Source organism: Solanum stenotomum, chromosome 6, assembly GCF_019186545.1.
Source record: "Solanum stenotomum isolate F172 chromosome 6, ASM1918654v1, whole genome shotgun sequence".
NCBI lineage: Eukaryota > Viridiplantae > Streptophyta > Magnoliopsida > Solanales > Solanaceae > Solanum > Solanum stenotomum.
The window spans coordinates 54,208,912-54,230,323 of record NC_064287.1 but is presented as its reverse complement, the minus strand read 5'-3'; the positions used below and the strand labels follow the sequence as shown (position 1 = coordinate 54,230,323).

At 32.8% G+C, this 21,412-nt stretch overlaps 2 protein-coding genes across 2 annotated transcripts; one reads left to right on the top strand and one right to left on the bottom strand.

Moving 5' to 3' along the window:
• Positions 1-4,982: 4,982 nt before the first annotated feature.
• On the top strand, positions 4,983-7,431 carry LOC125867480 (probable UDP-arabinopyranose mutase 1). Its single transcript, XM_049547996.1, has 4 exons — positions 4,983-5,348; positions 6,162-6,412; positions 6,537-6,705; positions 6,801-7,431. Exons 1-4 carry the CDS (start codon positions 5,037-5,039, stop codon positions 7,155-7,157), a joined length of 1,089 nt encoding a protein of 362 aa, XP_049403953.1. The 5' UTR covers positions 4,983-5,036; the 3' UTR covers positions 7,158-7,431.
• Positions 7,432-7,919: 488 nt separating this feature from the next.
• On the bottom strand, positions 7,920-18,471 carry LOC125868196 (uncharacterized). The gene is made up of 14 exons (XM_049548824.1): positions 18,281-18,471; positions 16,627-16,734; positions 16,391-16,522; positions 13,911-15,479; positions 13,511-13,655; positions 13,067-13,393; positions 12,640-12,936; positions 11,484-12,352; positions 11,311-11,396; positions 10,991-11,209; positions 10,513-10,641; positions 9,414-9,776; positions 8,741-8,856; positions 7,920-8,220 (listed from the first exon to the last, which is right to left on the bottom strand). Exons 1-14 carry the CDS (start codon positions 18,380-18,382, stop codon positions 8,123-8,125), a joined length of 4,560 nt encoding a protein of 1,519 aa, XP_049404781.1. The 5' UTR covers positions 18,383-18,471; the 3' UTR covers positions 7,920-8,122.
• Positions 18,472-21,412: the final 2,941 nt, after the last annotated feature.

Sequence of the window (21,412 nt, the reverse complement as noted above, 5' to 3'; positions counted from 1 at the left end):
CACTAGCTATCATTTACAATCATGTTATCAACCAGCATTAACAACAACAATCAATCAATATAGACAATCACCGCAATTAATCATTACTCCCTCCATCCCATTTTATATGAGGTATTTTGATTCGGCACGAAGTTTAAGAAATAAAGGAAGACTTTTAAAACTTGAGGTCCAAAATGAATGATAGAAATTTGTGTGACTGTAAATCATTTCATTAATGGTAAAATATATATTTTATAGTTAGATTGTTACTTTATATAAAAATGTGTCATTCTTTTTGGAACTGACTAAAAAGGAAAGGAAGTCATATAAATTGGGACAGATGGAGTACTATTTATTGTTATTATCGTTATTATTCAACATTGTCATTAGTTATCATCTATCACAACTATTAATCGTCACAATGATTCAGACATCTAAATCTTAATAAAAATAAATTTGACCATATGTTAAAATCCACACACTTTGAACCCTCATATTAATGGATCAATGCTAGGTACAGTCCATTTCTTCTTTGGCCCAATGTGAAAGTCCATAGCAAAGTCCATAGATTTTAGTAAGTGTTTCAAAACTATTTAAAATTTAGCCCTTTAATGAGAAAACAAATTTTGAACAAGAATTTTGGCTAATACATCTAAAAAATATACTTTATAAAATTTAGTTAGAGTTCCAAATATATATATTTAAAAAAAAAAGATTTTTTAGAGTTCTATTTTCACTATTTGAACTTCAAAGAAGCTTACACCATTTTATGATGGATATAAGATTCACTTGTACCTAGAGACGAATATATGATTTAAAATTTATCGATTTCCTATAAATCTCAAAACAATTTTTTTAACAAAGGTTAAGAGGGTTTTCAAATCATATTTTATTACTATTATGTTTTCAACAAACGTGTTTTATTTATTTAATTAACAGATTTCTCAATACAAATAAAGAATCAATCATTTTTATCGTGCATAGTTAGCAATTCATGAACAAAAATCTTTCTTTTTATAACTTACGTTTCTTATTTTTATTTGCCTTTTTCTTTTTCTTTTTCCTCTTTTTTTGGCTTTCCCTAATTTTTATTATTTATTCTTTTTCAAAAAGTTTTCATGCAAAAACACTTCATGAACATGTGAAGACATGATAAAGAAGTGTTTAGTTTGACTGAATACACTTCACTTCGTAATAACTTACATGATATAGTTTGACTGAATATAAAAAATTTAAAAAAATATAAAAAGGCAATTATAATAAATGTTTAGGACATTTTTTTCAATTTTGATAAAATATTGATAATATCATTACATATTTGTTAAATACAAAAATATATTATTATTTTTTAGATTGATTAAATAAAAATTGTATTATATAAATTGAGACACAGAAAGTGATGAAAAGGAAACATAATTTTACGTTATAGTTTATTTAAAAATATTATGAGACGGATTCGAAAAAAAAATTGATAGGCAAGTGGAAGTTTGATTATCATTTATCACGACCACTATTATTATTATTTTATAGTAATGTCTGAATTATGTCTCCAGCATAAATTATGGGACTACAATTTTAGAATAAACTATGGAATATCTTATCTCATTTTTTTTTGTTAGTTTTTTAATTGGTATATTGTATTTGTATTGGATTCTGATTAGATTTAAATTTGCATATTTTAATGCTTATTTTTGGAGATAACGCTTTCAACATGATTTTTATTGTATAGTTAGGCAACACGTATTATTAAATCATTTTTCTTATATAAAATGTCATTTTTAGTGTTTATTAGCTGTCTAATTAATTAGTTACTGCTTAAGAAATGCATGACAGTACTATTGCTAATTAAATTAAGTTATTCATTATATTTTATAGGGTTGGAATTTTCTCATTTACTTAAAAGTCATTTCTAGTGTTTATTAGCAGTACTGTGATTACTGCCAAAAAAATAATAAAGCTATTCTAGGATTGGAATACTTCAACATATTATCAAATACGAATTGATTTGAAGATCACCATCATCTATTATCAAAAGAAATTTCACTTGCCTAGATCATTAAAAAAATTAGCTAGGTCCGCATATGAGAGAGAATACGGTGAATAATAAATAAATAAAAATCGTTATATATGTATATATCTCTTTCTTCTTTTTTTTTATTCTTGACTTGACTTATATACTTTATTCGCTTTAATTTATTTGGTAAAGAACCTGACTCAACACAAGACGTATAAAATTTTTTATCTTAAATATATCATAATATTTATGTAATTATAATTTTTTTTACTAAGGATAAAATAAATATTTAAATTTTAAATATAAAAATATACCAACCTTTTCAGAAATATTAATTGAAAAAATCAAACAAATTAGTGGGAAAAAAAACTTAAATGGATACATGCTTGCCTAACAGGGACATTTAGATATGCCAAACCTTTAATTTTCACTTTCTAAAGTAGGTGAAAACTGAACAGTTTGACTTCAAATATATAAACAAAAACAATTAATATTTATTTTTTTATAAAAAACTATATTGTATAGATTGGATAAAAATAATTTGAATTCTCTTAACATAAGGAAAGATTTTAATATAGTGATGAAAAGAGCTCACAAATTTATTTCAGGCTACATAATTAAATCTTAAGGGGTGATTTGTTTTGAAGATGTGTTATATTAAATTAATTATGATGCGATTAGTTATTTTAATAATATTATTTTTTATTGATGGTTTGTTTTATTGTATTAAAAGTGATATGTATTTAATATATTTTAAGAAGTTGTTTATCTACAAAAATATCTCCCGTCTTATTTTGTAAAAAAAGGATGTGAGAGAGCTTAGGAGTATTTTTGTTTTTTTGATTGTTTTATTCAAGGATAACAAATTTGATTCTACTATTTTATGATATGACAAGAATAAAATGGTCCCGACTTTAGTGTTTAAATCATATCAACGGATTAAATAATACCAATTTTTTATTTTAGAATTATATATGCTCGTTATCACACATTATGTAACACTCTAGAATTATTATTTTTAGAATCCTTTTGTATGACATTTTAAAGACATTTTTTTTCAAAAAGGTAGAGCTTATATATATTTTTGAATAATTTGTTTTAATAAATGAAATTTTATATTATATAATAGCACTTAGATAAAAAAAATAAATTATATAGCACTTCCAATTTTTAGATTAAGACAATTGCTTACTTGTAAAATCAACATTATGTATATGTGTTTTTCCTCCTATTTTTTCTCTTTCTAGTTCAAATTAATATATGAGAAATTGATTTCAATCAATCAAAACTAAATCCCAATATAGTTGGTTTAGATCTATAATTTTATATATATTTCATTTAAATACAATTTTATAGGTAAATTAGAGTTCTCTTAAAACTAGCAGATCTAAAGTCATACACTTATTAATTGGTTATACTTGTATAAATATGTAATTAAGTATCTAATTTCACTAGAAGACTCCAACTAAATAACATATTTATTACAAGCGTGACAATTTAGTGCATTATGCTCCCGTTATGTACAGAGTCTGGAGAAGTATAAGACTATAAAAGTCTATTACACAATCTTATCTTATATTTCTGTTAAAAAAAAACTTTTGCTTCATGCAGAATCTCTTAACTTCAACTATATTAGCTAAATTCTCGTGAATTTTGAATGGTTTTTTTTTTGTTTGAAGAATTTCATATCATGTGATTTTAGTATTACTACCTAATCCCATATCAATACTTCTCATGTGATTTTATGTATAGACAATTACATGTGAAAGTTTGTGTAAAGCATGTTCAAACAATCTCAAACAATATTTAATTATGTCTTTATTTAAAAGCAATAAAAGTTACATTTAATCCTAATTAACTACTGCAACTTATTACTTTACGTACATTAACAATTTTGTAAAACATTAAAGATTAGTACAAATAGACCGTTTCAAGATTATAATTCTAGAATATCTTGATTTTCCCAATTATGGTGAGATGGTTAGTAAATTATTATCCTCAATGAGAAATTTCAGATTTGAGGTATGAATAAAGTCACTTTTAACAAAGAACACTTTATCTTCATAAATGAAATTAGTAACACAAATTTAAATAATTAAACCTCAAAATGATTATTATTATTTTTTTAATATATATATACTAATTTGAAAGCATGAATCAGAGGAGTCCATAGGATTCACTTCGTAAATCCTTAATTGTAAATTGTTTTTTTTAACTAATACTAACAAATTCTGTCTTTATTTAGATTCATAGGATTCATTTAATGCATTTTACCATAAACAGATAGTAAGTAACATGCTATTCTTAATTTAAAATATAGTATTAAAATTTAAAATAAAGTTAAATTTTGACAAATAGCGTCTTACTTCCAAAAATAAAATTTAATTACATATATTAATTAAATTTTAAAATAAGTATCGCGAAAAAAGAAAAGAAAAGGAAAGATGCAGCAGACCTAATCTGAAAGCATGAATCAAAAAGTCAATAGAATTTATTCTCACCAAATTTATTTATTATTTTTCTAATAACTAATACTAAGTTACTAACAAAATTTGTCTTTATTTAGATTAATTAAAGATTAACATTTAATGCAGTTACCATAACAGACTTGGTACTGAATGAGACTATTCCATTTTTAACCAAATGTCTCACATACAGATATTGAACTATAGATGAAAAAAAAAAGCATTTAATGCATATCTTTACCATTAATGGACGTGGTACGATGATAAGATTGCTCTTTTTTTTAATAAGAGTTCTCGAGTCTGAATAGTTAAACTTCAATACGAATACTAAATACCGTGAAAAAATAAAATAAAAAACATTTAATGCATTTTAATACTACCTTTCCATGTTTTGAAACACATACATGTACATACCAAGTGGGATTCAAGTAATATTTTAGTCAACACAAATAACTTTAAAAAAAAAGGAAAAAACTACTCTTTCTTCTTCTACAGTAAGTAGTATAAATAGGATACAACCCTTCACTTCTCTTTACTCAAAAAAATCAAAATCTACAAAATTCATAGAGAAATTAGCTATGGCAGCAGCAACACCCCTGTTGAAAGATGAGCTTGATATTGTGATTCCCACAATAAGAAATCTTGATTTTTTGGAGATGTGGAGACCCTTTTTTCAGCCATACCATCTGATTATTGTTCAAGATGGTGATCCTTCAAAGATCATTAAGGTCCCTGAAGGATTTGATTATGAGCTTTATAATCGAAATGACATTAACAGGATTTTGGGTCCTAAAGCTTCTTGTATCTCTTTTAAGGATTCTGCTTGTAGGTGTTTTGGGTATATGGTGTCTAAGAAGAAGTATATCTACACCATTGATGATGATTGCTTTGTGAGTATTTTTTTTTTCTTAAAGATTGTTTTTTTTTTTGCATTGATTTATGTGTATGGTTATGTTTTTTTGTGATTGTTTAAGTTTGATTTGTGGTGGGGGTGGATAAAAATTGGATCTTGGTAAATTTTGAGGTGTTTTTTGAGTGTTGGAATGTTAAAAATTGGATCTTGGTGGATTTTGTGGAGATTTAAAGTGTTGGAAGGTTAAAAATTGGATCTTGGTGAATTTTGAGGGGTTTAAAAGTATTGGATTTGGGGTTTTCTAGGGTTTATGATGACCAAATTTGGGAAATTTAGTAATGTGATTTGGTTATTGTTATGGATCTCTTATGCTGAATTGTGTTTGGTTATGCCTTTATTTTGTTTTAGTTTGTTGTGGGGAAGGTTAAAAATTGGATCTTGGTGAATTTTGAGGAGTTTTAAAGTATTCTTTGTGTATTCATATTCTCTGTGTGAGAGTTTTGAATTTTGATAGATCTGTATAGTTTTTATGTGAAATCAAGTGTGGTGACAGATCTTATTCTTTTGTACCATAAAGACTGAGTCTTTGTCATATGTTTATATACATAAAAGAGGTGCCAGATTTGTAACAAAAGCTTATGCTTTGGCATTGCTTTGTTTCTGCATTCCTGTTTAGTTAAATGTTGTAAGGATTGAGATTAATGTTATATTTGTTATCTACTGGTTGAGCCAGTATTTGAATGTTTTATTCGAGTATTTTGTTTCAATGCCTTGATCTCAAAAGCTCTAGTGCTTAAGAGTGTTTCGGTATTCTTGCCCACAAGCTGAAATTTTATCTGCTGATGTGAAGGTGGCCAAGGACCCGTCTGGTAAGGATATCAATGCACTTGAGCAGCACATCAAGAACCTCCTGTGCCCATCCACACCACACTTCTTCAACACTCTGTATGATCCATACAGAGATGGTGCAGATTTCGTCCGTGGCTACCCTTTCAGCATGCGTGAGGGTGCTCCAACAGCTGTTTCTCATGGACTGTGGCTCAACATCCCTGACTACGATGCTCCCACACAGCTTGTTAAGCCTCATGAGAGGAACACTAGGTATGTACGCTTTTCATGAACCAAATTGTAGATCTTATCTGATTACTCGTAGGATTGAGCTTATCTAGTTTGCTATTACCTTTGAAACTATACTTATCCAATTACCATTAATATCTTGTTCCAGATACGTTGATGCTGTCATGACGATTCCAAAAGGCACTTTGTTCCCCATGTGTGGAATGAACTTGGCATTTGACCGTGATCTCATTGGACCTGCAATGTACTTTGGTCTCATGGGTGACGGTCAGCCAATTGGTCGTTACGACGATATGTGGGCCGGCTGGTGTACCAAGGTATGCATGCATACTTCCTATATTTCCTTGAGTCGACATTTTGATGTTTTATGAAGCATTGAGAAATCTGACGTGAAATATCGTCAAATTTGTAGGTCATTTGTGACCATTTGGGACTAGGAATCAAGACTGGTCTGCCCTACATATGGCACAGCAAAGCCAGCAACCCATTCGTTAACCTCAAAAAGGAGTACAATGGTATCTTCTGGCAAGAGGAGATCATACCCTTCTTCCAGGCTGCAACTCTTTCTAAAGAGTGCACAACCGTTCAGCAATGCTACCTCGAGCTCTCAAAGCAGGTCAAGGAAAAACTTTCCAAGATCGATCCCTATTTCACCAAGCTAGGAGATGCCATGGTCACATGGATCGAAGCTTGGGATGAGCTCAACCCTACTGGGGACAACTTGGCTAAGCTGTCTATCGCCGATGGTCCAGCAAAGACTAAAAAGTAGATGCTATTTATAGCTTTTGCTCATTTTCTTCGACGACTAAGACACTTATGAGTTAACTAGAACTGGATTTTACTTGTTTATCAATTTACTTGTTTTAATTTTAGTTGAGGATTTAGGTTTCATATTGCTGCTTCTACTGTTATGTGGAGCAGCTTTTGATTGCCTTCTCTGAGACATCATAGGAGTATTTTTATTTTATTTATATAAGGCTTAGTTCCAAACTTTGAGATCTTCTAATATCAATAAATATGGCTTAGTGCTTTATGCTTTTAAATCTCCCATTTTTTTCTTGTCTAGTTTTTTTTGAAGTAAGTTGAACATTGACATTTTGATGTCTGCTGATGTTTTGGTGTTATCATGCTGATTGTGGCCCTTTGCTTTCGCAGCTTTAGTATATGCCAACTTAATTGGACTTCTACTACTATGCATCATGAGTAGGCAACTCACTAGAAGTATTCAAATTAGAAATATTATGATATTTGGTATGGTATTTATGTAGACATTGAAATTTTGACTTCTCTATCTTAATTGAATTTTTCTACATAATTGAGATTAATAAAGGGAATTGTTTGTACTTTCTTTTGAATAGTAAAGCTAAGTGATAATTCTCAATGATATGAGTATATATGGTTATAGATTTTCGTATAGCAAAATACCAAATAGTATTTTTAAAATTAAAAATATTACCGGAACTTAAATTGAGTATAACTAAGTACAGAATATTCATCCGATCAAAAATGAATTGGAGTTCAAGAATAACACTGAAGGGAAATATAATGGAATTTTCATTGTTTAAAATCCAAATTTAATCTGTTATTTACAATCTATGATTGTACTTGGATTGGATCTATTAAGAATCACAAAAATATACTACTTTACAGATCTACAAAGAGGTTTGGCCTACCAAAACTGCATTTCTTTGGCATCCATCTAAAAGTTACTCATTCAATATAAAACAAAGCCAGTCAAGATGGCAAATATACCAGCAACTGACCTCCATCGCTGGCTACGGCCACTGCACGATGACTAGAATTATCAGAGACAATGGATGACACAGCTGCATCTGAAAGAGGAAAACAGGAATATTAGTAAAATTCTAACTTCGCCATAAGTTAAACAGATTACTTGTGTTGAGGAAAAAAGAGCAATCTCAGTAAATCCATAGCTTCCTAGAGAGATGGAGGAAAACTGATAGAAAAGGGAACATCTAGTCCATATTCTGAGTATGTGACTCAGTGCTAGCAGGGCTAATGATGGCTTTGACACAACCAAACTGAACTGTAAGGAGAAGGGATAAAAGACGACTAGATCTTGGGAACGGTTGACAAAACATGAACATCTTATTTAAAAGACGACCACCATGTCACTATTCTAGAGGAAGTAAATCAACATTTTGAAGATGAAATGTGTTCAAGAAGAGATCATGTACTTTGCACTCTTACGGCCAAAGGACAATCAAAATATCTAAGTTTTTAAACTGATTAAACAACGCGCCATCCAATAGCTGATGAGATTTCCATAAACCAAACATCACATAATAACTACTAAGATTTGAGCAATGAATCTTGCAACAAAAAGAGTACCTTTGAAGTGATGCAGAGTTTGGAGCCTTTTCCCTGTAGTTAGCTCCCACATGTAGACCAGTCCATCACTTCTCCCAATAATCCCATGACCAGCTGAAAAACCAATCGCAGTAGCCCTGAGAGGCAGATAGGCTGAATGGTCATCATTTATCGTAAGAACATTAAAATAACATTTCAGCACTTATTTCCTTTTTAGCATTTTACCACTTGATGTGAGAAGTCAAACTGCTATCAATCTTTAGAAAAGATTAGACCAGTAAATACCATAAATTTCAGGAATCTAGATCAAAAGAGTAGTCTATAATGAACGCAATGGTGTAGCCTTGCAGACAGATACAGTCTATAATGACAGTCAACCTGCTATCATTTATCATTTGATGCACGAATCACACAAAGAACTACATGATTTTGGAATTGACCCTAAAGAGAGGACAAGCCTCTTTGCCAAACCCCAAAACTTCATATCAGACATGTATCCTTACCCAATCTTCAACAAACATGATTCTCCTTTAGTCTTTTAAACTGTAGGATGAAATATGGAATGGCTCTTGGAACTATAAGGTCATTTCTCCCTTTTGTGATAATCAACAAAATAAATAAATAAATAAAAAACATGAATTAAGATTCTCAGATATGTTTTCCAGAATTTTATAGTACAACATGTTGGCAGTACCTTGGATCTAGAGAATTTCCCATGATCATTGTGTTATTAACCAATAGAGCGAGCCTCCACCAATGATCTGGATCAGAATGCTGCTCACTAGACTGATAAGCAGACGAATTTGAATCAGGAGCAGCTGAAATAAGAACCCAGATTGCCACATCTTTATCCTCTAATGAGCAGAAGGGTCGATTATCACTTATTTCCAAGAAAGACATCTTTGTGACATCTGTTATTTCGTTAATAATTTCTTCAGTGACCCCCGCAGGAACAGTGAACTTTCTTTGCCATCTAAAAAGACTGACCGGAAGACATTGAAAAACAGAAGTACTGGCAGCAGAAAACTTTGACACAAGCATGCACTTCTTTATATCCCTGAATATAACCAAAATACTGTGAGAAGGGACAGTAAACAAAAAACTCTAGGAATCTTAAGCACCAAACGTATGCACCAAGATCAGCAGAAGTTAATCTCATCTCTCAGCATTTGCTTTTAATATTTGTTCATCTTCTAGAATGGAATAAAAGCATCAAGGCGTATGGATATCTCATCCTTTGCGACAAAGAAAAATAGTGAAAACAAACGTAAGAAAACTTTTAGACCCTAATATATCCAAACTAATAGGGTATTGTAAAAGTTGCAGTAAATTAGCTTCTATGAAACAATGTGCTAGTAAGAAGCACAATTATGTGTGGTGGTATGCATATTCACTAAAACAATAACACTGCAGCCAGCTCCGATTTCTGACATACTGCTTCTAATTGATTCTCTTTTTCAGCTCCCTCCAAGGATGATGATAGATGTCTTCAACATATATTCACATCTGTGTGGGCACTTGATTTTCTGGGTGTGTATGAAAGTGACTAACAATATGACATTCATACATTAAAATACATATCATTTATAGACTCTTGAAACTATTTGCACGTACAATTAAGTAGAAGTTGGAGGTAAAATCATTAATCTGTTATTTATTGACAGATTGAGCATGACTTGGTGAAGAGAGAAGTAAACTATGAAGAGAAACAAAATAAGGAAATTAATAAACAGTAAAACACAATGTGCACATTACAAGTACAGCATCATTTAAGATTACAAGGGATATATTACCATAGGCTAAATTCCCCGAAACCGTTGTACCCAAGAACCAAACTAGCAGAATTTGGTATTCTTTTCAATTTCATCCTAGTAAAGGGTGGGCAATCAGGTGGCAGCAAACAGTGTTTTTCTGTCTCCGCACTGCAAATTCAGAATTTTGGAGCAAATCAAACTACATAACAAAAGAAACAAAACATAAATCACATCAAGAAGTATCACAAATTTGAAGTCAGACACCAGATCATTAGAGTGATGAAATGTTTATATAAGTGGTAGAGTACAATAATTGACTGATAAAGCACGTAATTACCATTAAGTGGGCTAGTATTGCAAATGTTGGCCATATGAACAAATAAAAGGATTGGATTTAATTCAAATACAAGAAAGATAAATTAAGAAGTAACTCAATATCAAAGTTATTATCACTGCAAGATCAATATTGTGATAAACATGAATAAACTTGAAAACCACAATGCATAAGAAGAGTCACCTCCATTTTGAATTCATGACCCATACGTACAGCTTTCCACTTTCTTCCACAGCAACAAGGTGATCAGGTGGACACACCAATATACAACAGACCCTTAACGTCGTTTTCAGTTTAGTAATGAGAGAGAGATAACCATTTCTAATTTGCGCGATCTTTACTGCATTTTCCTCGAAAATATTCAAAGCACATAATGAGCACCGGCACTTCATATCACCCTCCCTGAGAACAAACATGGAAGATCAGCACATCAGCATTCATCTATGCTATAGCTAAAAAACAAACTAAAGACCAAACACTTCTGTCTCAAGTGAAAATGCAACCTGCAGCTTGGGGCTATTACACTGTTGAACAACACAAGTGATTGCCCAATTGGTGTCAACTGCACAGCAGCACTGTCCAGTTCAATCTGCATAAAACAAATATAGATTATGAGATAATATAGACCAAGCCATAGGCCCACAGCAATGCCATTGAAGAAGAGAAAACATCTCACATCTCCACGAAAGGCACCATCTGAAAATTGGAAACGTATAGAAACCTGACCAATAAAAGAAGGGCACCCCCTTTCTTCTCCTTCCATTGGGGCCTTGTACATGAAAATAGTCCTATCTTCATGCAATGGTTGACCACATAAAACACAAATATAAAGATCATTTTCTTGTGTACTTAATAGCACTGATGAAATTGGCATGGGATGGGCATAGCCTGCAATAACCTTGAGAACACTACTTCTTTCACTCTCAGCCTGGGCTTCCATGTTTACATTCTCATTATTCTCCTTTTTCTCGGTGGTGTCAGCAGAAAAACTTATCTTCTGTTTTTGCTTATCTAACAGAGGACCAGTAAACCTGACACATTGTTGGTCTCTGGACAACATTTCAGTCAAGTTGCCTTCAGAATTAGTTGCAGTTGAATCAAGAAACTTTGAAGTTTGAATATGGTCTAACATCTGATCCATTTCTTCATCTTGTGATCTGGAGGCCAAGTTAAAAGGTGTACCATTGGTACTAGAGGATCTTTCTTTTGTATTGAAGTTAAGGGGCCGTCCTTCAATATGGGGTTCATCAGTAGATATAGATTGTTCAATTTGGCACTGATTAGAAGAGCTCCCTTGAAAGAAATGTGAGGTGTGCATTGCATTTATGTCCGCATTTGACTCTGGAACAGAATCATCTCTGAAATCTCTGCAGATGATACTTTCAGATAAAGAAACATGTTGCACCATTGATTCACCAGAAAGTGGAATGTTAGTTAAGCTCCCACTGACAATTGCTCCAGTGCTTTGGGTTCCACTAACTTCCTTTCTTGATGCTTGAACAAATTTATGTGTGCTTGGTAAGAAGTCATTTTCTCTTTCTGTTCCTGTTCAACAATTTATTACTTTCAATCAATTGGTGTACAGACTGTAGTTCAGCTTAAAAGACTGAGGGCTCATATCTCATCACTGTATAGAAAATTTTGAAGTTCAGACTAGCTACATAAAGAATAATTTCAACAAAAGATGAAATATGAAATATTACAGAGCAATATCAATCGGTCTATTCACCTTTAGTTAATAAAAATGGTTCTAGAAAAAGCACACGGAAAGAGAACATTATACTCTGACCCTTCAATTAAAGAAACCAAAGATCACAAGGAGATAAAGTCACCTGTTTCACCATTGCAAGCTGCTGCTTCTAAATTATCATTCTTTGATGGCCCCACAATTTCAGGTCTGCAGGTATGTAAGCCTTGAACACTTTGATCTTCTTTAGCAACTTCAGCTACTTGTAGAATCTGAGCTAACGCCTGACTTGGAGTATATCCACTTTCAGAATTATCAAAACTATCAGGGACAATAGCTTCTGCAAGGGAACAAGCTGTAGATACTGGAACACAACCTCGAACTGGAAAACTGGTATTAACCTTCTTCTGTCTGTGCAATGAATTCTGGTCAAGCTCACTGACTGCAACTGAAAGAAAGAGGAAACTGAAATAAGCTTTAATTAAAAGACTTCATGATAGTCTTATCAATGATTGAGATTGCAATAAATGAGAGCAGCAATAATCAGCTGAAATTAGAAAGTTACAGTTTACCAGATGTGGAGTCAAGATAGAGGCCAATCTTCTTATTTTCGTCCTGAGAATTGTGGATGGATATTTCTGGTGATTTTGTATCATTCTTTTTCTTTCTAGTGTATGTCCTAATCAGAGGAAGTGCTCGAGGAAGCAGAAATGTCATCATTGAGTTGGCTATTTCATGTCCAGCAGAATCTGACACACTTTTCTGTGAGTTCACTTCCAAACTAGATGTACCCATTTCACTTTCTGGCTGTGAATCAATTATTAGAGAGTCAGGAACAATGGTACTAGCAGAAGCTACAACATCCTTCACAATCTCTGCAGTGAGACTAAAAGATTCATCTACAAAAGTGAAAAGACAACCATTTAATGAATTAATCAGGGAAGTGGAAGTCAGGTAAGAGGTATTGCAAGATGCAGCACTAAGGAACGGCACAGGTAAGTAATAGCTCATAGTACCTGGTGGGTGATCCAAAGTATCAGGTGCCCAAAGATTGGCATCATTAATTCTCTGTGTTCCATTCTCGACCGGTGATTCTCCATCCTTCTCTGCAGTCATTTGGTTCTCAATTACCTGCTCATCCAGAACTTTTGACCTATCAAGCTGCAAGAAGTTAAGAAAATGTACCTAGCTAGCAATTTCAGTAACCAAACAACTTACAAAAAAAGGAAATTGATAATATGATTGCTATCCCCTTTGTTTTTTTTGTTTACGTGGGATCTTGTAAAATAATTTTGAAAAAAGTAGTACAAAAGGACTAGTAAAAAAAACAGGAAAAAGATTATGCAAAATAAATGAGAACAGTGTATCAGAGCATTTAATGTGATTGAAAGGGGAAAAGGCAGTAAACACACTAACCAGCTTTCCATCTTTTTGTAATTCAGTATATTCTTCTACTGGTTTTTCAGTCTCACGATTTAAATGCTTCCTCCCTCCTTGAGAACTAAGACTATCAACTATCAGATGATCATCTTTGTCAAAAGATTCTACAACTGGAATCAGAACTTTTTCTCTCTCAATTATTGTTTGCAAGTTCTCTGACTCTTGCAATGCTTCTGAACTATTGCAAGACCCTTTACTTGAGGAAAAGGGAGGCAGATGTTCGCCATATTCCTGCTGGCCGGAATGCAAAGCTTTGATATTGCTACTTTTATTCTGACGTCGAGGTTTTTTGAGACTGATATTGGCAGCTGACTTGATATTATTGGTTCTACCTTTACTATTTCTCTTCCCAGTTCTTGGTGGTTTTTCCACGTGTGTTAGCAGATTAGGATCTGTTTTTGATCCCCTGTGTTCAGTTTGGTTTACTGCCTCAGATGTCTCCTTTCCAAGAGAGTTAGACGATAAGAGATTCTGCTCTGGCATTCCACTGATATTTGCCAACAATTCTTCTAATGGTATTTCCGTCTCGGGATTCAAATGCTTTTTCCCTCCTTGAGAACCAAGACTATCAACTATCAGATGATCATTTTTATAAGAAGATTCTACAACTGGAACCAGAACTTGTTCTCTCTCATTAATTGTTTGCAAGGTCTCTGACTCTTGCAATGCTTCTGAACTATTGCAAGACCTTTTACTTGAGGAGAAGGGAGGCGGATGTTCACCATATTCTTGTTGGCCAAGATTCAAAGCTTTGATATCGCTGCTTTTATTCTGACGTCGAGGTTTTTTGAGACTGGTATTGGCAGCTGACTTGATATTATTGGCTCTACCTTTCCTATTTCTCTTCCCAGCACTTTGTGGGTTTTCCATGTGTGTTAGCAGATTAGGATCTGTTTCTGATACCGTGTGTTCAGTTTGGTTTACTGCCTCAGATGTCTCATTCCTAAGAGAGATATATGACAAGAAATTCTGCTCTGGTGTACCACTGGTATTTGCCACCAATTCTTCTATAGGTACTTCGGTCTTGGGATTCAAATGATTCCTCCCTCCTTGAGAACTAAGACTATCTACTTTCAGATGATCATCTTTGTCAAAAGATTCTACAACTGGAACCAGAACTTTTTCTCTCTCATTTATTGTTTGCAAGGTCTCTGACTCTTGCAATGCTTCTGAACTATTGCAAGACCTTTTACTTGAGGAGAAGGGAGGTGGATATTCACCATATTCTTGTTGGCCGGGATTCAAAGCTTTGATATCGCTGCTTTTATTCTGACGTCGAGGTTTTCTGAGACTTGTTTTGGCAGCTGACTTGATATTATTGGTTCTACCTTTCATATTTCTCTTCCCAGCACTTTGTGGTTTTTCCGTGTGTGTTAGCAGATTAGGATCTGTTTTTGATACCGTGAGTTCAGTTTGGTTTACTGCCTCAGATGTCTCATTCCTAAGAGAGATAGACGACAAGAAATTCTGCTCTGGCGTTCCACTGGTATTTGCCACCAATTCCCTGAGTAACCTCTGAACAAATGTGTTCTTGAACCCGAAAAACTGTAAGGAGAAAAGAAATAAGAACATTAGGCTCATTTAGTTTAGCTTCAACCTTTTAGTATTCCAATTCAAAGTTAAGAGAAACTTAGCAACTTATGCACTCTGCAAGCTAGCATTCAAAAAATTGATCCAAAGGAAATTTCACTAGTATAAGGTCCATAAACAGATGATAAATTGTATAAGCAAATGTAACTCTCCCACAATATCTCTGCTTATATAGAAAATAGTTCCTAAGCACAATGCCTGAGTTTCTCACAACAAGCCTTGGAAAATTCTTTTGACTAGCTTAGGTGAATAAACTATCTTAACAATCATCCTCCAAAATGACATGATGACATGATAACATGATGTGGGAATTGGGGCTTCATCAGAGAATTGCTTTTACTGCTCTAGCTCTGAAATGTGGCTTCCTGTCTAATTTCCAATACAAAAAATTACCAACTTAGACATACCAATCTTAAGATGATTTTGAGAAAAATAATTGGTTGATTTGACCCGTTCCATCAGTTACAAAACACAAACTTCTTGATGTGACCTGCTCCATTAGTGTCTTTATTTTCTTCTAAGGAAAGTTGAGACTTCTTGGAAGATGTATCAATTGGATTTCTTATTTGAGATTCCAAAACGAATATAGAAAATGGATATCTTTTGAGCACCTCATCTTTTGGGATAAGGCTCAATTACAGTCCAAAATGAACCCTGTCATTCCCTCAGGTCGAACAATATAGTCCTTAATAGAACAAAAACTGCATGCACATTTTGACCTCAGACTAGACCGATTCTTGTTGCAATAGTACCAATACTTTCAAACGTATCAATGTCACTCAGAAATACCAATTCAAATGGCAAAAGCGTAGAACATTTAGTATTGCAAAATGTTAGCTGGGCTCATAAATAGGCGCAAGACACACCTCCACACCATCAATCTTACTGGAGTGTCTCTTTCCATGCAACAATTTTATTTGACATCCTTTTTTCTGGAAACTCTCCCATGCAATATCTGGAGTTTGCCCACTACATGACTGCCCATCTGTAGAACTAATCTGTTGTGAGGCAGAGACAGGAATTTATTATAAATCCAAAGCTAGAGATACAGTAACAATCTATTTAACATGTTGTAAAAAGCAGCATAATCTTTGCTACACACCATAAATAATGGCCCATTGAGGCCTTCATGAATTTCCATTTTGTAAGAGACTCCATTTTGAGTCCTTAGAGCATTGTATCCAATAGGATAAGGATAGCGGTCTTTTCCCTGCAAGTCAAAAAGACAAATTAAGTGATACAGGAATCTCTTACACAGTACATTGTAAGTCTGCCAGCCATGCTTTTTGCTGATATTAAGAACAGAACTTTCAAGAATCGTTGTACTCAAAGAAAAAAAGACAACCAAACTCCACCATTGAGCTCCTAAGCAAAGATATATTCCTGCGGTGTAATATATATATATAATGAAATGGACCGACATAGGCCAACATGTTTGCAGAATGGTCAGAAAAATTCTGTTGAAAAAGTATACCTGTACACCAAATGAGTGTAATCATCTTACATCTATTATGGACGCAAGTCATTTTCCATTCCACTCCTACTTTATACTTGGTCCTACTAACACTTAAACATTATTTCCACAGTGATACCAATACAAATCACTCCCCCACCATTGTTACATTCCCCTAACTGTAGCTACACCCAATCAAACATCAGAAATGACTTAACAATTATATTTGAAATTTGAAGGTAATATGTTTTTCTCAGGGAACATTTTTCATCACATCAAACAGCACCCAAATCAACATTAGAGATGCCCATACTGAGACTTGAATAACAAGCGCAATGTATCTCGATTTCCTTTTGCCTATAAGTGATCCACGATTTTCTACAAAAATGATTCCACAGGATTACATGACTGGAAAGCGTAAATCCTCACACTAGTTCTGACGACTACCAGAAATTTAGAATTCACTGCAAATCCTCCATCACATTTTGCTAGTATAGAATACTTAGTATCTTGTCAATGTACAACATTCGTCACAATTCAGGTAATATAAACTTAAGATCACGAAGAACATTTGGCTGCAGCTACTCATCCATAATTGATCAAAACACAGGACTTCTTACATAACTGTCAGTCTCAGAAGAAAATAAACAAATCTAGTTTCACATTGGTATTAGCGCAAAATATTAGCTCATCATTTTTCAGTTAGGCTAAAAATCTGAATAGATACATAAGCTACATTGCTCAGATAAAGAGTTCATCAATTGATCTATAACAATAACTTCTATTCAAACTAAGCTAACCTAAAAATTTGTGCAATCATACACCTACATAGTAGAACAAAAATTGGGCAAAATACTCATATCCACAACCAATAACGCTTCGAAAGCTCCAAAAAACTATATTAGCTACATGATTAAGCTCAGTAGTTCATCAGTTGGTCAATAACGATAACTTTCATTCAAACTACGCAATCCTAAAAATTTATGCAATCATACGGATACATAGTAAAACCAAAATTGCGCAAAATATTCATATCCACAACCAATAACGCTTTGAAAGCTCCAAAAACTAATATACTAATTATTAGCTACATGACTAAACTCAGTAGTTCATCAATTAATCTATAACCATAACTTCCATTCAACCTACTCTAATCGAACAAAAATTAGGAAAAATACTCATATCCACAATTAATAACGCTTCGAAAGCTCCAAAACCAAATATATTAGCTACACGACTAAACTCAGCAGTTCATCAATTGATCGAAAACATTTTACAGAAATAACGGAAATGAAATTGTTACCCTAGAGGAGCTCCAGTACTTCTTATCCCATGACCCAGTGTAAAGTTTTCCGATTGATAATATTTCCAGTCCGTCCGATTTCTCGTCGATGAATTTCGCCATTGAAATTCTCTCTCTTTCTTTCTCTCTCTAGAGTTTTTTAGATAGAGAAAATCGGGAGGGAAGAGAAGAGTCGAAATGGCGGGAATTGATTTCACGATTTTCTTCTCTCCCTCCTAAATTTCATTTTCCTCTTTTTTTTGTTATTTTACCTTTCAGTCCCTTTGTATGTATTTAAGTGATAGTTTAGTCCCTAAACTTGACCCTTGTTTCCACGTTACACCCTATTTTTCCATTCTTATAAGTATTTTACGATGAACCATGGCAATATAAGTTGTGGTAGGATCGATGACGATGACCCCCTCATTTTTAATTAGAGAGATCGGATTTGAGTTCACAAGAATGAAAAAAGTTATCGTTTTCATAAATGGCTTATGTGTACAAATTTAATCAAACTTTATGAATATCAAATACCAAATAAAAAGTTTTTAAAGAAAAACTTACAAGAGACTTTGCTCACATGTTCAAATGATTCGGAAAAGAAAAGTTCCAAATTTTCCGTCAACTTAAATTTTTATTTAAGATAATATTTTTTATTTACGTATCAAACCCATCGATAAAGTTAAAGTTAAGAGATGTGTCCAATCAAAACTTCTTGAAACGGGAAGAAAAGAGGGTGTTCTTAGATCAAATGGTTATGTACAATGTATGTATGATAAAAAAAAAAAGTAAAACATTTACGAAAGGGACAAATGGAGAAGAACGAAAAAAAGTTCTTAACTTTTTGATAGATTGAATTGTTACTAATTTGTGACTCTCATGTAGGATTGTGGTTAAAAACGAACTAGAAGACTTCTGGATTGACAAGTTCAAATGCACGTTATGACAACTTACATGAATCTCACATTGAAATAAGACCATGCATGTTACGAGTTCACATAGTAGGCAGTTTTGAACTCGATTATACTATAGCTCAAAGAATCAAATTTTGTGAGGTATGTTAGCGCAAAACAAACAATATGTTATAACTTGAGTCNGTTTTAACTCCAAATTTGACTCCGTAAATTCTCATAGACCCGTTTCGACATTCTAAAACTGCTGGAATCGACGGAAATCCGATTCGAGTCTCGAAACTCCAAATGACTCGAAATAACACTTTTAACCAAACTTTAACTCTTAAAAACTCAACTTTTCATCAATTTTTCCTTCAAAACCAACTTCGAAAATACAACAATTAGGACTCGGGGCAACTATCGGGAGGGGTAAAACGGTCATTTTATGAAAATTTCCAAAAATGACCTATAGGGTCATTACAATGTTAGCCCAAAACAAACAATATGTTATCCATTGAGTCACGAAATAGTTCCACCCTTTTATGAATAATTACTTGTAATAAGTATCTTTTAGGTGATCTAATAGTACTTCCTTTATCGATCTGAAAATACTTGTCATGTTTTGTTTTTTTTAGAGTCAAACTATATGAACTTTAACTAATATTTTAGGATTTATTTTTAACCATATTGGTATGAAGATTATAAATTGCAACTTATAATATTTTTTAAATTTCAAATATCTAAATTCTAATTATAAAATATTTTGTCTCCAATAATAATTAGTTATATCGACTTTCAAGAAACATGTCAACTATTTTGTAGCGCATTGAGTATAACAACTCTTTAACACTTATAACAACATAGACAAGTTAAGATATTGGTTGGCTTGGCATTTGGCAATGTTCGAGGAAGAAATTGGAGCATCTTTTTTGTTTAAGCCCGATCGATATTTGTAATGGAGTTTGATTAATTTCAATTTTATGCATGGACCCATTTTTTAGGAAGATGATTCTAACAAAAAAAAAAATTATACTCATAATTTGAATACGAAATCTCCAACTAAAGATGAAGGGATCTCAACTATTCCATCACAATCCACGATGACATAAGAACATTGAATATGCCTTTACATGCATGAAATGCCAAAAAGAAAAAGGTCATTGATCTTTGTTTCATTGTGTGTGTATAATATATGATGACCAACCTTGGAAGTCATTTATACTAACATAGAAAGTAGTAGAAATCAAAGTTTAGAATTGTTAGTTTCCTTGTTTAGCAAACAATGAAATGAAAGAATAGTCCCATCAACACATAAAGACATAAACTCATTTTATGATGGTGACTTGTGATTGTAGCACTGGTCATTTTCAGCTTTAATTTCTTCAATTATATTACTTTGCACTCAAAAAAGAAAAAAGAAAAAAAAGAGTTAGCTATATGGGAAGCCATCACCATAACCCTAGCTAATAAATTTGTCTCATTTGATTCAATATTATTCATGCACGCCTCTTATTTATGTCTCCTCTATACTTTTTTTGTTTGTTCATTTCAACCCTATCTTGTGACCAACCACGACTGTAATTGAGTTGTAAGTACTTCTATATTCTTAATCGAGAGTTTCGAATTTGAGTCATAATATTGGATACAAAGTCATATTTGTTAAGGAATAGTTTACCCTCAAATGTAAAACTTCCTAGACCGAACTCAAATTTAGTCGGGTTCCAATACGTGAAAAAATATTTAAAAAAAAACTCACTAGTTTACGTTGGTGTAACGAGACCTTAATTTGTACTAAGAAAACATTTAAATATAAAGAAGTAAACATATGAAAAAGTTAAGGAAAATTAACATATATCTGCTATTTATTTATTTTTGACTTTGTATATATATAATATTTGACGAAGATGATTCAGATAAACCTCCTTACGCCTCTTAGCTCCGCCTTTAATTTGCTCAAAGCCCTAACCTTGTAGGGTATGAATGATCTATCTATAAAAAAATACGTATCTTCGCTGCCCAAGGTTTGTTTGGTAGATTAGTGATATAGTGTATATTTACAATAGTTTGATTGAGCCTTATACGAAAAATTTACACTTCTTGTTATTGAAGCTAGTTAGTTAAGCTGACACTTATATGTTAATTAGTTGTTAGCTGTAGTTAGTGGAAGTAGAAAGTCGGTTAGACTAGTAACTAACTATAATGCTAAAGTGTCCAGCTGTGATGATCAGTTAATCACACTATAAATACTTGTATGTGCCTT